Genomic DNA, 17,440 nt, shown 5'->3' on the forward strand with positions numbered 1-17,440 from the left:
CAGCAATAATGTTCTTGATATCTGTGTACCACAGCTTTCCATCCGGACATCTAGCAGATATCTCAATGACATTCACATGTGCCGGAGCCCATTGTAACCTCACAGCTAAAGGCTGGACCTCCATTGTTGCAGAAATGTCTAACATTGAAGTCAGAGTAGCTAATGCATCAGCAAAACGGTTCCTGGTCGTTGACAAATGAGTGAAAGTGATACTCCTGAACTTCTTGACCAGAGATTCTAAATATGGGTTATAAGAGATCAATCTTGTCTCTCTTGTTCTCCATCGCCCATTAATTTGGCAGATGATAAAGATTGAATCCCCAAACACATATATATCTTGGACTCGCAAAGCTAAAGCGGCCTCAGGTCCTGCTATGCATGCCTCATACTCTACCATGTTATTCGTGCACTCAAACTGCAACTTTATGGATATCGGAATGTACTCTTTCTTGGGAGATACAAGCACTGCCCCTACTCCCTGTCTTTGATTATTTACAGCTCCATCAAAGTACATTAGCCATCTGGTACCTGGAATCTCTTCTTCAAGTTCCATGATTTCCTCATCAGGAAACTCAGTCTTTAGAAAAGCATTCTCCTCAACAGGAGCATCAGCTAGCTGCTCAGCAATAATCAGTCCTTTAACGGATTTTCGAATCACATAAGTGATGTCAAACTCTGACAACAGCAATAACAATCTAGCTCTTCTTCCAGTAAGAGCGGGTTTCTCGAACAAGTATTTCAACAGATCCATCCGTGAAAGCAAAAGTACTTTATTCGACAACAAGTAATGTCTAAGTCTTTGGGTTGCCCAAACTAAAGCTAGGCATGTCTTTTCCAAGATAGTGTACTTCATCTCGTACTCTAGCATTTTCTTGCTGATGTAATAGATGGGCTTTTCCCTCTTAGATGTAGGATCCTGCTGAGCAAGCATACAACCCATTGTTGTATCTGTGATGGATAAATACAACAACAATGGTTGGCCAAGAATAACTGGTGAAAGAATAGGAGGCAAAGATAAACACTGTTTAACTTTCTTAAACGCCTCTTGACATTCGTCAATCCACTTTTTCGGAGAATTCTTCTTTAGAAGCTTAAAGATAGGTTCACATGTCATAGTCAAATGAGATATGAACCTTCCCAAATACTGCACTTTTTCAAGAAAACCCCGAATTTGCTTTTCTATTTTTGGCGATTCCATCTCTTAGATAGCTTTGATCTTTTGAGGATCCACTTTGATTCCTCTTTCGCTAACCATAAATCCAAGCAACTTTCCTGATGTAACCCCAAATACACTCGGATTTAGTCGAAGCTGATATTTCCTTATTCTCTTAAAGAACTTTCTCAAAGCAACTGCGTGCTCTGGTCGAGTCTTTCCTTTAACAATCATATCATCTACATAGACCTCGACCTCTTTATGAATCATATCATGAAGAGTAGTCGCAGCCCTCTGATAGGTGGCACCAGCATTCTTGAGACCAAATGGTATAACTCTGTAGCAGTACGTGCCCCACTGAGTTATAAATGTTGTTTTCATCATATCTTCAGGTGCCATCTTGATCTGATTATAGCCTGAAAAACCATCCATGAAGGATAACAGAGCATGACCAGCAGTATTGTCTACCAGGAGATCAATGTTCGGAAGAGGAAAGTCGTCCTTTGGACTCGCCTTGTTCAAGTCTCTGAAATCGACGCACATCCTAACCCTACCATCCTTTTTGGGCACCGGTACGATGTTTGCAAGCCATTCGGGGTATTCCACCACATGAATGAATTTTACTTCCAAGAGTTTCTTTACTTCCTCATAGAATTTCAACTCCCATTCTGTTTTGAGTTTTCAGAGTTTTTGCTTCTTAGGTTTAATTCCAGGGTTAGAGGTAATCTGTGTTGTACGATATCCTCACTCAATCCTGGCATGTCATCATAAGACCATGCAAAAAATTCCCTGAACTCCCTCAGCAAGGTGATCAATTCTTCACGCTCCTCAAGGGATAAAGTTTTCCCAATCCGTGTTTCCCGAATTAATGATTCTTCACCAATATTTACAGTTTCAATTTCTTCTTCAAGTGGTTTAGATCGGCGAATCTCCTCTTGTTGAATCATGTGTTTGATTTCAAGGGGAGTTTCGTCGGCTCCCTCATTAGAGGGGGAGTCTTGATTGTCGTTATTATTTTTTTGATCAGGTTTAGAAACAGAATAAAAAATGAAAGCAGAGATAGGAATGTACACGAAAGAGTCCTTTATTTCATTAGTAGAATCAATGATTACATCAGTGATTGACTGGCCCACAGCAGGCTCTACAATGGACTCAAAAGCAGAAGTGTTCACATCATCATGACAAACATCAACAACAAACTCAATTGAACTATTTACAGATGACTCATCAAACTTGACAACAGACTCATCTTCAGATTCAACATCAAGATTGGAAAGCTCAGCAATCCTAGGAATGAACTCGACTCCTACGGTACCTGCATCAAAAGAAAAGTTAGTGGAAACATATTCTGTATTTGACTCAGAAACACACATACTTAGAAACAACTGACTCTTTTATGGGAACCGGACTGTACTGGAGGACTACTTTGGGTATAACCTGTGTGGTCCAGTTATCCAGAGGTCCTGCAGCTGGGGTAATACAATCTTTTGAGTTTATGAAGGGTGTATCTCCTCCAATCATCACGATGACTGATGCTTCAACCTGAGACAAGGAGTCTAGAAGTCTTGGTTCAAGGTTCTCGATCCAATCTGAGTCTTGTTTCTCTGTCACTGCGATCTGTTCACTGTAAAAGTCCTCTGGCAGCTCATCAGTAAAGAAAATCTCAAGACCCGGCAGCTTCTTCCCATTGACATCATACCATGGCTCAGGAAAACCATAGAATGGGCAATCAGTCCCTTCCTTTCTGAATCGGCCATTCATAATCATGTTGTACGGTCCCATTGAAAAATCTAAGCCCCGGCGGCGACATTCGGCCCACTTCAACATGTAAGCTTTCATTTTCTGCACCTTCTTGCGAGTTAGCATGTATCCCAACCCAAACAATCCATCAACTACTTTCATCTCTGGCCACTCAGTCGGACCCTATAGATTTCTTCCCAGACCGGCTCCCGGGACATAACCATACCGTCGCATCATTTTCACTACCTGAACATTAGTGCTTGACAAAAACATAATCTGCTCATTCATAGCCTCCTCTAAAGTGATAGAAGTGACTTCTAGTAAAAACCCTGTCAAGCTGACATCCCTAGAATTTTCATTAACTGGCTCAGAGGTGATTTCTCCCACTTCTGGTTCAGGGTCCCCTCGAACTGTGATCACTCTGTTATTTCAGACAAACTTCAGTTTTTGATGCAGCGTTGAAGGAACAACTTCGACTTTATGCAGCCAAGGCCGGCCAAGTAAAAGACATAAGGAAGTTTTAATGTCCAACACTTGGAATTCGATGTCAAAAGTTTCTCCTCCAATCTCAATTTCAGTAGCCAATATTCCTATAACATCTCTTCTGGTGTCATCATATGCCAATATACCTTGTTCAGATGGTATGAAGTCTTCAGGCCCAAACCCTAAAGTAGTAGCAGTGTTCAAAGGACATACATTCAGAAGCTGACCCATTGTCTACTAGTACTTCCAACACTTTCTTCTTGTTGCAAAGTAGGGTAATTCTGAGAGGACGAGTATGGTTTTTTCCTTCTAGAGGCAAGTCCTCGTCCGAGAAAGATAAAGCTTTTGAAGCTCTAACCATGGCCACCAAGCTGATCAACTCGTCCGGAGTGATTTCAACTAACACTTGGAATGCATTTAACTCACGAAGCACATCTTGCCTGTGTTTTGGCAACGCCATTCAACTCTCAACTCCACCGGTTTAAAAATGTTTCCAACACGTGTGACATGGTGGAGTTCATCACATTGATCATTTAAAAGCAGCAGACCGTCATCCTCTACCTTAAGGATGTAAGGTGTTTCAATCCTTTCTTCTTCGTCATCACTTACCCTTAAGACATACAAAGTTTTACTTTCTTTCTCTTCATCCTCACACTGGAGGACATATGAAATGTTGGACGACGCAGCGATATCAGAATCTTTCCATTACAACACATAAGGTTTTTCCTTCTCTAACCACTCATCTTCTTCTTCGAATTTCAGAACATATGTTTCCTCATATTCAACAGCACATATGAAAGAAGTGGATCAATAGCAGACTCTTCAGCACTGATGAAATTGATCAAAGCTGCACGTGGTATTGCATGTGTTGGTGTGGATCCCGTCCCGAGAGGGTGGCCCACGAGGGTGTGCTTTTATGACAGCGCCTTTGTTCATTGATTTTGAATATGATTGCTTTTCTCGTAAATTTGGGATGAAAATCCTAATTTACGAGAGAAGCCATGACCAGAGTCGCCACCTAGATTAGGGATCTAGGACCCATGATTAACTCTGTAAATTTGGTCTACGATTCCGAGTTGGGTAAGTTACCTGGTTACATGAAGGGAAGGTATTGGGCATCCTTCTTGCCTGACAAATGTTGGTCTTTACTTTTAAAATGCTTTAGTTGTTTAAGTTCTAATTAAAGGGGGGTAAATGTGAGTTTTATTTGAGAAACCTAAATATTACTAATGATTTGGCTGTTTACAATTTAGACTCATGCGGACCAGAAGTGCATCCTACATGCAACTACATGCCTACTTTTTTAACATTTTATTGAGATTGATGAGATTTGGTTTGAGTTGGATTAGATTGTGCGAACTACGTTACATGCACCTAAGACTAATGCAATGGATTTAAGTTGCATTTTTATTGTATTTGTGAAGTTCAGGGACTAAGAGTTCAACCTTGGGGAACCTAAAGTGTAACTTCTAAGTTCACATAACCATAAATTCCTGAACCTAGAACATGATTTATGAATTGGATTTTAAGATTTGAATTAAGATTATCCAATTTTTAATGATTAGATGAAGTTCTTAAGTTCTTGATTGTTTTGAATTCTTCTTAGTTCCAAACTTAACAAATACAATAATCTTGCAAAGAAAGCAACTAGCATGCAAATAACAAAATATGCAAAGAGAAAGCAAAGTAAAACAACTAGCGAGTGATTTCTAAGCATACGATAAGAACCATTAAAGAGATCTAAACATGCAATTACTCATGCGACTAGAATACAAAAAAAACATCTAGCATGCGAAAAAAAGGTTTAGAGAAAAGGAAAGGGTGAAAAGGGGAATGAAAGAGATGAAGAAGGATGTTGAGGATGGAGAAAGGTGCAGAAATGTACGACTGAACTTGGGAGTGCCAAGTTGCCTACGTACCCCGTGGTGGGGATCAAGCCACACGTAGTTCCATAAAAGGATTTGGATTTTGAAAGACAAGATTGAGAATTGGGATTTAAATTGGAAATTTGAGATTTGGATTAGAAGCTTGGATTTGAGTTTGGGATTTAAGGTTTCACTTGGTTGAATTGAAAGACGATATAACCCAGTTCAGGTGAGGGAACGGTGCAATTTGGTTCAATTAGGGGAAGGGTGCATCATGGTTGCGACTCGGCTTGGCTTGTAGGGATGTGATTCGGTACAACCCGGTTAGGCTCATGGGGGTGTAACTTGAGTGAGTACACTGTTTTGGCATTACGTCGATTAGGATGGGTTAGGAATATAGTACACTGTTTTGGCATTATGTGAATTAGGATGGGTTGGGAAGATACTAGATGAGTTAGGGCAATCTTGTAAGTTGATTGCTATTGGAGGAAACGTACCAGATGAGTTAGGGCAATCTTGTAAGTTTATGGCTATTGGAGGAAATGTACTGGATGAGTTGGCTTTAGGATGAGGGTTGCACTATGGGTCAGAGGACACAGGGGGTGCCATAATAAAGGATATCTAATCGGTTGAGGGAGTCCAAATTAGGTGGGTACAGTGCGAGGCCGGGTTGCAGGTTCGGATTAGACCATGTGAGCTACAAGTACACAGCACATGGGGTTTGGGGTCATTGTGAAATGGTCAACTGAGTTTGGGTAGAGGTAAGGGGCTGCGGCAAAGTGGGTTTGGGTTTGATGGAGCATTGTTAGGCTAAAGAGGCATGTGAATGGCTATGTTGGCTAGAGGAATAATTCACTATTGATAAGGGATGTGGAAAGATGTGTGAACATGGCTACAGATTGGCATGATTATGGAAATGATGGGATATCAGGAGGGTACATGAATATGGTGGGATATGGGTAGCATCGGCATGATAGGATATGGAGAAGGTGCAAGGTCGAAATTGGACTATGGGCAAGACATACATGGGCGTGGGATTATGATGGTCGGATAGCACTATGGGTGTGGGGTGTGATGGTATGGAGCTGAGGCTCTATGGGATGAGGTGTTACCAATGTAGGTTATGTTGATGGGGATGTGGGTATATGCTATATAATAGATGGCGTGGGTCGGGAATGGATATGTATGAATGGGTTAGATGTCATGGATGGAATATGCACTATGGATGGGAGTATGGGGTTGACGGGCTATTGTAAGAGAGTACTATTTGAGACCGAGTGATGAGGGAGTACTCTTATGGGCTATGGGTTACGCGATGTTTGTATAGGATGTAGACTATAGGGTATCAGGCAATGGGATTGGGCATGGGAACATTGGGTGGTGTATGACTGATTAGAGTGGGGGGTTGAATTGGCTCAGACCAAGTTGAATTGAGTTGAGTTTGGGTGAGACCGAGTTGAATGGGGGTCAGATTGAGTCTGGTTTGGCCCGGTTTGGGCTGGGTTGCATCGGGCCATGTCGACTTGGGTTGGCTTGGGTTGCCTCAGGTCGACTCGGGTTAGCTTGGATCAGCTCCGGGTTGGATGATCTGGTTAAGGCCGGGTTAGGTTGGGGCTGAACCGGGTTGAGGTTGAGTTGCGGTCCGAGTCGGACCGAGTTGGGAGGGTCCGGGTTGATCCGGGTTGAGGCTTAGTTAATTTGACTGTATTCATGCATGGATGATGGCATTGAATGGTCATTATACATGTACATCATATAGGTATTTGAGGCTCAGTGGACGGGTACTATGTATATATGTGGCACACATGCGCACTGCCATAGATTGAGAAATTGCACATGTGAACAGCATATAAATTGGATTGCAAAACCTTGTGGTTTGGGTTTGGAGTTTAAACAAAGGGGTTTTGGGTCCTTGGAAACTTGACCGAGTGAACTGTTCATCATGGATTTGAGCTTTGGGTTGGTTAACAGAGAAGGTTTTTGGTTGGGCTCGGGTCGGATTGAATTGGTTTGCTAAGGATTCAAAGGGAAGGTTTGATTTGGCAATGGTATCCTAATGGGTTGGGCTGCACAAGGGAAGTCCTACAAGGGTAGGCCGAAGGGGAAGTGGGTTTAGGACAAATAAAAATAGATATAGAGATGAGGAATGATATATATATGCATGCATGAATTCTAACTAAGATGAATTTTATAAGAATTCTACGACTAGCATGATCCCTACCCTAATATGGATTTGAAAAAGAAAACTAACAAAGGCCTACCTTTCCCAACGTTTGGTGTCGATCCTCGCGCCTTCTTTTGACGGTGAATTTGATGAAGATTGATTCCCAATTCAAGCACCTCGGCTAAGTCAACCAAAGTGGCCCAACAAGTGAATAAGTGAATTGTTGAATTCGGCTATGGAATTTGAAAAAAAGGTAGGAGATATGGAGTTTTGGGTTTTTGTGATGGAGGGTAGAGGTTATAGGTTTCGGTCAAGGGGTAGTGGCCAATGGGTTGAATTGAATGTGGTTTGCCGGGATGGAGTATATGTGGATGAGGGGATTTTCGGATGATGTTTTGTTTTTTTTTTCTTTTTGGCTACGGAGCATGGTAGCTATGGGGTATGGCTATGGGGTAATAAGGATGGAGATGAGGTCTGAATGATCTACGATGCAATAGCCTGTTAGATGAGATGTGATGATCACCTAGATGGGTCAAGAGTGGTGAGAGGGAGAAATAGGTGGGGTGCTGGGCAATTTTTCTAGGGAAGATAATTGAGGATTTTCTAAGGAGGGAGAGAGAGGGGACGAATTACAAGACGTGGGGTAGTCATTAGTTTTTTTGAGTTCCCTTATCTTGGACGAGAGTGGTGGTATTTATAGAGTTGGATTGGGATGAATTTCCAAGTTTAGGCCAAGGGAAGCAAGGGTTGAGATCAATTTTGGAATCCAATTCAAGGGCAATATGAAAAAGATGCTAGAATGTTCTCCCTTTTTTGTGCAACCTTCTTGGACAGCCACACATTTCTAATAAAATATTAAAAATGATAACTTGGCCTTCTTTCTTTACATAAGAGCAAGAGTCTCAAACAAGCAGCTTTCCAATTGCCCAGATTAATAGAATTGGTGGATTGGTCTTTGCCAAAATCAGAGAGAATTAGGCGATATTCTTTTATCACTTAAAAGAGGAAGTTGCGGACATTAGATATATGAGAGAGTTCTAGACAAATCTAATCATGATATCCTTTTTTTAGAGAGAGAGTTTCCCAAAGAACTAAAACATGACTTGCCTCTTTTGGTAATGGCACTCTTCACTTTCTTAATTAGCACATGGGCTGCTTTCTAATAGAGATAGAAAGAGCTGGTCGGTGGATGTTTATTATGCATCAAAGGATGATCCAAACCGTCCAGATGATGGGCTATATCATAAGTGCATGGTGCTCCCAAAGCCACTTCTATGAGATGATACTAACTGTCCAATTGACGGGCTACCGCGCAAATGGGTTGTGCCCCCTAAATTATTTCTGTGAAGGTGATCTGAACCATTCAATTTGTGGGCCTCAATATGTGACTTGGTTGCACCCGTGCTAATCATTTCCATAGGACGATCCAAACAGTCCAATTGATGAGCAACAACGTAAATTAATTGTGCTCCGTAAATCGCATCCATTGAATGATTCGAACTGTCCATTTAGTGGGTCGCCACATAAATGGGCCCAAAACTCGAGATTTAATATTACGATCCCCATTCCAAATTTGTTGAATTAAATTCAAAATTTATATAGTGGGCCCCATTGATGATCGAATTCCGTGAAATAGAATCCAATTCTTCGAAAAAATGGTTGTCTCTCTCAAATTGGCCGAAAACTCTCTTGTATGAAATCCAAACTTTCCACGGAAAAGCCCTTTGGATAATGAATGGAAATGGGAAAGTACATTGATGGAAAGCAAGGGAAACACATAGGAATGACTTGGAAAATGAAAGTACTCAGGAAACCGATCCAACATGATGAAAACTAATGAAATCCTTTGTTGGATAAAGTGGAGCAAAATGGGGGTGTCTACAAATGCCCCTCTTTGGCAGTGGTGACGTAGTAACCAGATGCCAAAGCAAAAGAGACAACAGCATTTTGCGTCGCTTTAGCCAACAAAGGACCCACGACACAAAATACAACCTAAATGCTATGCATGCAACACTACCTAACGCAATATCCTAAATTCGAACCCTAAACCTGAATAAAATGGACAACTAGACAAACTAAATGAACTGGAATTTGATCTCGACACCATAGCCTGGTAATTTACAATAGGATTTTTTCTTGAAATTGAAAAGTGGAAGACCTAATCAAGACACATAGCCTGGTAATTTAGAATAGGATTTTTCTGGAAGCTGGTAGACCTAATCTAAGCACCATAGCCTGGTAATTTACAATAAGATTTTTTTGGAAGCTGGAAGACCTAATCTAAACACCATAGCCTGGTAGAATAGGATTTTTCTGGAAGCTGGTAGACCTAATCTAAACACCATAGCCTGCTAATTTAGAATATGATTTTTCTGGAAGCTGGTAGACCTAATCTAAACACCATAGCCTGGTAATTTAGAATAGGATTTTTTTGGAAGCTGGAAGACCTAAGCTAAACACCATAGCCTGGTAATTTAGAATAGGATTTTTCTGGAAGCTAGTAGACTTAATCTAAACACCATAGCCTGGTAATTTAGAATAGGATTTTTCTGGAAGCTGGTAGACCTGATCTAAACACCATAGCCTAGTAATTTAGAATAGGATTTTTTTGGAAGCGACCAAGAAGGCCTCACATAATGTGAGACAATCTTGACCATGATTTTCAGAGCTGGATGTCTGAAGAGTATTTGAATGAAATGAGTATGGATTGTAAACTTGAAAGCTCTGGATAGCTGCAATGGTTTATGAATGAATGATGGATTATGAACAATAGAATAATGGATTTTTGAACTTTGGAAAAAAAAATGTGATTGTGATGGAGATGAAAATCGAGATGGATTGAGATTAGGATGGATTGAAACTGATGGAAGAAAGATTAGGATGTAAGGATATTGATGGGGCTTGATGAAATTGAGACTGGGTGTTTGGAAAATCTGGGAGTTAGAAAACTTTTTCTGTAAAGGGCTTTACCGTAGGGGACCTGGATGTTTCATTTCTTTAATAAGAAAGGACATTCAAGAACTGGTGAACTCATGACAATATTTTTTTAACGAATGTAGGACCTTGAAGATATCTAAGGAAAGTTTTTCTATCACCATTGCATCTGAGATTCTTCCAAGCCTAAGGTGTCCTTCCATGGCATGGTACTGGATTTTCTGAAGTTCTCATATCTGAGTTCTCTTTCTAAAACTGGCTTTGCTTAAACTGGCTTCTCTCACTTGGCTCTTGAAGTCTTCAGGATCGATCTGGTTCTGATGTATTTGCAAGTAAAAGTGATACCTTACCTCTTCACTGAAACAGTTGCAACCTTATGACAGAGGACGACAATCGACTTGCATTAAAGTGGAGAATTGGTAAAAGACATTATTTGAAAAAAATGAGTGATTCTGAAAGAGAATAGACTGACTGGAATAAAAGACAGTGATGCTTCTGACTTTTTGACATTTCTTTTTGGTAAGTCTTGCCTTTCAGAGAATCGATTGGTAAACATTTGAACATTTCCTTTAAAACAGTAGTACTTCATGGACATTATCACCGCTCCTTGGATTGCTTGGTTTCCATGCCTCTAGTTCCAAGAATAACGAGTTGTATTGCCTGATTTACTTGAAATTCTGAGTTATTTGCAATTGATGGATCATTCTGTAAAAATATCGAATATAGCCTTCGTGGATAATCCTTACCATGACCAAGTTGCCCTTTCAGGTTTTCACCTTGGCGGACCGTCTGCCCTAGCTTTTGCCTGAACCGCCCTTTTCAGGTTTTCGTTTCAACGGGCTTGTACCTTGATTTTTGCCTAAGCCGTCCTCTTGGATTTTCAACTTAGCAGGTGAATAACCTTAACTTTTGCCTAGACTGTCCTTACGGGTTTTCAGCCTAGCAGGTCTTCAAATTCCGTTTTTCTTTTCTTCTTTTTCCCTTTATTATTTGCCTGGAACCTTTGCATTACACCGGAAGAACTTTGTAGCTGAGGTAAGGTTTGTCAAAGAAAATGCTTAAGGTTTCTGCAAATTTCGATCGAACCTGTGTGTACAGGTTGCCTACGTATCCCAGCATAGGAATCAGGTCGCGCGTAGTTCAGAGATATGCCCCTAGTTTAGAAACTTTCATTGATGGTTTTTCTTTTTTCTTTTCTTTTTTTTTCTTCTTCTTTTTTTCTTTTGCTTTTCTCACTTCTCTTTTTTTTCTCACTTCTTTTTTTTTGTTTTTTTCGACCGAACCTAGCTTTGCCAGGCTGCCTATGCACCCTTGTGTAGGGATCAGGTCATGCGTAGTTCATGACAGATGCCCCTAGTATGGTGGGTTTTGAAGGAAATTTTTATTCAGGCTCAAAAGGGGTTTGCAGAAGGATTTGATTTTTATTTTTGGGTTTTAACTTTCTGGGATTTATTCCGGTGTTCAATGATAGAAGTTGATTCAGGTTCATTGTCATTATAACAATTTCTTCCTCTCTTTTTTTTTCTGTTTTTGGAGTTTGACGCCATTTCCAGGTAAGGATCTTGTTGAAGGCTTTATGTAGTTCTCGACTCCTTATGTTTGAATTCAAACGTCGATTCTTCATCTCCAAAGGTGTCTAGATTTTTTATGGGAAGTGGCCCAACAACTATTTGTATTGATAACGGGATTCTTGAACTCTTTTGCAATGAATCTTGTGTCCGTACATTAGCTCTGATAGATTTGACGATCGAAACGTAAGAGGTAGCCTTAACCGACGCCCCTTGTGTGTGTGTCTGTCTTCATTCTTCAAAGCTTATATTCCTTTGTGGGACCCGATCCCGCGAGAGAGGTGGGGCGCGTGCCACCAAGCCCTCTCTTGGTCTCTCGTACCCACGCGATTGGCGTGTGCATTTTAATTGTTGATTTTAATTCATCTTTTATGTGAACTTGGGATCGCTAAAGCAATCCGAATTCCACACAAAAGAGACTGACAGAGTCGCCACCTAGATGTGAGATCTAGGACTCGTAATTAACCAGAAATCTAGACTCGCTACCTGGTTGCAAGAATGGAAGGTATGGGGAGTTATCCACCACATGCACCATTCTTGTCCGATAATCGGTCTTCGATTCTAAAAGCTAACTCTTTTAAATTTATTTTAAATGGCTCATTCAACTCTCTATTAATGTGCTAACTACGGGACATGCATCCTATGATCTAATTTCAATGTATTTCCTAAATGGGGTGAATGTGAATTTTATTAACCTAAATGCACTCTAATTCTTTTAGCCGTTCACAGTTTAGACTCATGCGGGCCAGGAGTGCATCCTACATGCAACTACATGCCTATGTGCCTATGTGATTGTTTTAAGATTGAGGAGATTTGTTTTGAGTTGAATTAGGTTGATTAATCTGAAGTGGAGTGACTTATGCTATATGAACCTAGATTTAATGCAATGGACCTAAGTTACATTCCTAGTATATTTGTGAATTTTGGATTCTAAGAATTCTATTTTGAAAATCTAGAATGTGGTCTCTAAGTTTAGAGCCTAGAATTGGGATTTTTCATCTTAGATGATTACTAGTTCTTAGATTCTTTTAAGATTTTTGAATTCTTTTGAGTTCCAAATTTAACAAACACAACTAATCATGCAAAGAAAGCAACTAGCATACTAAAAAGCAAAACAACTAGCATGTGATTCTAAGCTTACGATAAGAATAATTTAAAGAAATCTAAACATGCAACTAATCATGCAACTAAGTAAAAGAAAATATCTAACATGCAAAAAGGGTTTAAGGAAAAGGAAAGAGTGAATAGGGGAATGGAAGGGATGAAGAAAGGTGTAGGGGAACGAGAAGGATGGAGAAAGGTGCGACTGAACTTGGGATTTGAGATGAGATCTTGGAGTAAAGACTCAAGTTTGGATTTTGGAATTGGGCCTTCGGATTTGGATTTGAATTTAAGCTTTGAAAGAATCATTAAGAAATTGGATTGTGAGGATTCAAGAGGCGAATCTATGAGATAGGCCAAGCGAGATCGGTTTTGAAACCATTGGGTATTTTGCTAGTGGGTTTTAACTTTGGTTTGAACTGGACAAATTGGTTTCGAAAATGGTTGTTATTCGGTTATGCGGAGTATGACTTGGTTAGGAAGTTGGGGACACAACTCGGTTACTCAGTTGAGTCATTGGGTTGCGACTTGATTGGGTTGGAGAATATAAAAAGATGACTCGGTTTGAATTAATTGGGTTCGGCTGGATCCGTACACACTGCTGGGTTTTGAGAACATTCATGTACGTGTGTTGCTGGGCATAAGATATAGCATGGTTCATGTGTTATGGGTATGATGGGGTATAGGGAAAGTTGGTGGAAGACTGCCATGGAGAGGGGTTGGTTACAAGGTCAGAACCTGGTTGGGCCTTGGTTCAGCCATGAGACCATGATTTTGTTGGGTTGGTTGGTTGGGTCGAGTTCAAGTTGAACTGGGTCAAGTCGGATTGGGTCCAAATGGGTCGGGTTAGATCCAAATGGTTAGGTTGGGGTTGAGGTGGGTCTGGGTAGGACTTGATTGGAATGGGTTGAAAGGGCTGGGAATCGGGTTGGTTTTGGTTGGTCGGGCTGAACTCGGGTTAACGGGTTGACTCGGCTTAGACCGGGTTGGACTCGGTTATGAATTCGGGTTGCAAATCGAGTTGCGGTTCGGGTTCAGGTTCAAGGTGACTCAGTTAGGTGATTCAATTAGGTGACTTTGTTATGGCGACTCGCTTGAGTCGAATGGGAGAGGAAACTGTTGGGTCAGTTTATGGTGAATGGCCGAGTGATGTGGAATATAAGGGGTTAGGGTATGGGGATAAGCATGTTGGGTCTGTTGGAATGTATGTGATGATGTATGGTGTATGGGATGGGGATAAGGCATCAATAGATGGAGCATGGGAGTGTATGAGGTCTGTGGATGGCTATTGTAGGCTACTGGTGGTGGTGAACCTGGATATAAGTGGATGGAAGTAGGGTGTTGGGTTAGGTTCGGTTGGATCAAGTCAAATGGGTCATGGGGTGCGACTTGATGCGTATTGTGTGGCCATGGGTTCTGGGCATAGGATTGGATGCATCGGCGTGGGTATGAGCATTAGGATGCATAAGTAGTGTAATTTCGGGTAAAGGTCTATGCCGAGATCGGTGTCGGGCTAGGTACGGGATGGACCAATTAGATTGAGCCGGACTGGGTTTACTTGGATGGGCTGGGTTGAACTTGGGCTGACTCGGTTTGACTCGGATCGACTCGGGTTGAACAAGGGCTGACTTGGTTTGACTCGGATCGACTCGGGTTGAACTTGGGCTGACTCAGTTTGACTCGGATCGACTCGGGTTGAACTTGGGCTGACTCGGTTTGACTCGGATCGACTCGGGTTGAACAAGGGCTGACTCGGTCTGACTCGGATCGACTTGGGTTGAACAAGGGCTGACTCGGTTTGACTCGGATCGACTCGGGTTGAACTTGGGTTGGCTTGGGCTGATCTGCTTGGATCGGGTTGGATTATATTCGATTGGGTAGAGGTTGACTCAAGTTGGGTCATGCTGGGTTCGGGTTGGGATGTGGCTGAGTGGATGTGAGTAGGGGTTTGGCTATGATTGGCCGAATGGCCATGATTTGGGTGAGGGTTAGATTAGGCCGACTAGGCCATGGGAGGTGGGTTTGGACCAAGCGCTAGGCGGGTTTGGGCTAGGGCCGAATGCTAGGGGTTTGGGCTTAGGTGATACGGCTTGCCTAGGATGAAACTAATGGATGTGCATGTATGGGTATGATGGTTATGCAACAGTGGGGATGATGGTACATGGTTCGGTGGGATGATGCTATGGATGGGCTGATGGTGTGAATGAGATGAGAACATGGGCCATGGGATGTAGCATTTAAGATTTATGCCACGGATGAATGGAGTGATGGGGTGTGAGAATGGGACTATTGGATATGGATAGGCTGTTGGATAGAGATGAGAATATAGGGTGTGTGGTTCGGATGAAAGTTGATGGTTGGGGAGGTGAGGAAATAGCTATGAACGATTGGGATTAATTTAGGCATGGGGATATGATAACATTGCAGAATAGCTAAGAGAGGTGGGATATTGGGTTCCGCCAGGAGAGTTGTGTCGGGTGAGCCGAGTGGGCTGCAGCTTGAGTCAAGGCCGACTGAGCCAGGCGTTGGGGTTAAGGCTGATTAGGCCGTGGGCTTTGGGTTCGGGGTGCCGATGGGGTGCGGCTTGCGGGGCTGAAGCGGGTTAGGAGTGCGGCTTAGGTTGGGTACAGTTTCAAGTTGAACCAGGTTGGGTGGGGTTTGATTAGGCTGGATTGGGTTGGACGTAGGTCAGGTTAGGTTGAGTGGGGTTAGGGATTGGATAGGGCGTGGGGTAGGTTCGGGTTTGGGTAAGGCTCAGGTCGGGTTAATGCGGAATCTGGGCCGGGTTGCGAGGTTCGGATTTGTGGGGCTGATGCGGAATCAGGGTCGGGTTGCGGGTTTAGGTCTGTGGGGCTGATTTGGCATGGGGTAGGGTGCTGATTGGGCGTGGGTTAGGGTTGTAGCCAAGGAGTGCGGGTTAGTGCTGGATTGGGTTAGGTGCATGGGTGAATTGGGGCTGGATTGTAAGGACATGCATAACACAGTGCATGGGTTTTGGTTCACATAATGCATGATAATTTTAAATTAAAAGGGCCATGTTCACAAAGTGTACAGCACATACAGGGGGCAAATTATCCACAACATAGGTTCAATTGGGTTATGGGTAAAAAATGAAAAGAGAGAGAGAGGGGAGAGAGGATGCATGCAAATTACTTTTAGATCAAAATTAAAGAATTTCTTCTCTTTTAGTTTCTTGAAATCTATTGAACAGAGACTTTTTTTCTTTTTTCTTTTTTTTTTAAGATATGTGAATTTGGGAGTCTCTCAATCCAAAAATTCTAGTAAATTGAAGAAATTTGTATGCTTCCCCATTTTAGAATAAAAGAAAATTCCAAGTTGGCCTACCTTTTCCGAAGCTTGATGTTGCTCCCCCGTGAGTTTCGAATTCCCTTGTGAAGTCTTTTGGATACGATGCTTCCTTTGATGGTGATTCTCAAGATGATTCCTAGTTGATGTGCAATTTCAAGCCAAAACAATCCAAGAGGACGAATGAGGCCAAATAGATGTTTTGGCCGAAATATAAAAAACAAACAAAGAGAGGTGGACTAGAAGAATTTAGAGGGAGATGGAGAGAAGACTGAAAATGGAGCATTCGATGATCTTGATGGGGGATGGAGAGAAGGCTAAGAATGTTTTTCCTCCCCTAGATGGAGCAATAAAGGAGGTATTTATAGGTGAAGGTTACCTTGAGTTGCTATGTTGGAGCAATGGTTGAGATTAAAAAGATGGCAATTTAGAAAGGAGTAAAGGGATGAGATCAAAATATCTAGAGAATTCCTTTCCCAAACTTGTGAAACGTATGGGTTAGATGCCCAAAATACATACCCTTCTATAATAGAAGGAGCTTGTGTGGTGGAGATTGTTTGCACAAATTAGGAAGCAAAGGGAAGTAAATAAGATGAGGCCAAGTGTCCCAACAAAATTTTGCAAATAAAGAATTAAATCAAGGACAATTAGAAACGTCCAAAAGAGGAGTGCATGTTGGAAATTTGGCATGATTCCCTACTCAATTAGAATATGTCACTTGCCTCTTTTAGTTTTAGGCAATCCTTTTGACCAATAAGCTTGAAACACATGCCTCTTTTTCAAAGTTTGTAAAACTAGCCCAAAATCATTTCAAATCTCTAAACAATAGGGGAGGAGGAAACAAGCCACGTTTTCCCAAGCTTGGGAAAACGTGTGGTGAGAGGAGAGAGAGAGGGTGAGGAAAGAGAACTCTCTCGAAAATGGAAAAATGTCATTTTCCGGAGATTTTGGCATCCGACTCCGATAATTCTTTCGCCTTTGGAATCCCTGATTTTTTCTCGTTCATTTAAGCCCAATATTGCTATAGAAAACTGTTTTCAGAATTTTCAACCAATGCGAGCCTTCGATCTCCGTCGGTAGATCATTTTTTCAAAGATCGAGTAAATTGGTGGTCCGAACGAGCCAA

At 41.7% G+C, this 17,440-nt stretch overlaps 1 protein-coding gene across 2 annotated transcripts; it reads right to left on the reverse strand.

Annotated features, from left to right (window-relative positions):
* Window positions 1-2,227: 2,227 nt before the first annotated feature.
* Window positions 2,228-8,197, reverse strand: LOC143889997 (uncharacterized). 2 transcript variants are annotated; one of them, XR_013255090.1, is made up of 2 exons: window positions 7,503-8,197; window positions 2,228-2,468 (listed from the first exon to the last, which is right to left on the reverse strand). XR_013255090.1 is itself a non-coding variant. In XM_077394465.1 (2 exons), the coding sequence occupies exons 1-2, from the start codon at window positions 3,053-3,055 to the stop codon at window positions 2,460-2,462; spliced, it is 474 nt and encodes a 157-aa protein (XP_077250580.1). In that variant the 5' UTR covers window positions 3,056-5,742; the 3' UTR covers window positions 2,228-2,459. The 2 variants fall into 2 exon arrangements, 1 of the variants encoding a protein (XP_077250580.1); XM_077394465.1 differs by lacking the exon at window positions 7,503-8,197 and adding an exon at window positions 2,591-5,742.
* Window positions 8,198-17,440: the final 9,243 nt, after the last annotated feature.

Source organism: Tasmannia lanceolata, unplaced genomic scaffold (genome assembly GCF_043159265.1).
Source record: "Tasmannia lanceolata isolate RefF3 unplaced genomic scaffold, GAP_Taslan_0.1 ptg000013l, whole genome shotgun sequence".
NCBI lineage: Eukaryota > Viridiplantae > Streptophyta > Magnoliopsida > Canellales > Winteraceae > Tasmannia > Tasmannia lanceolata.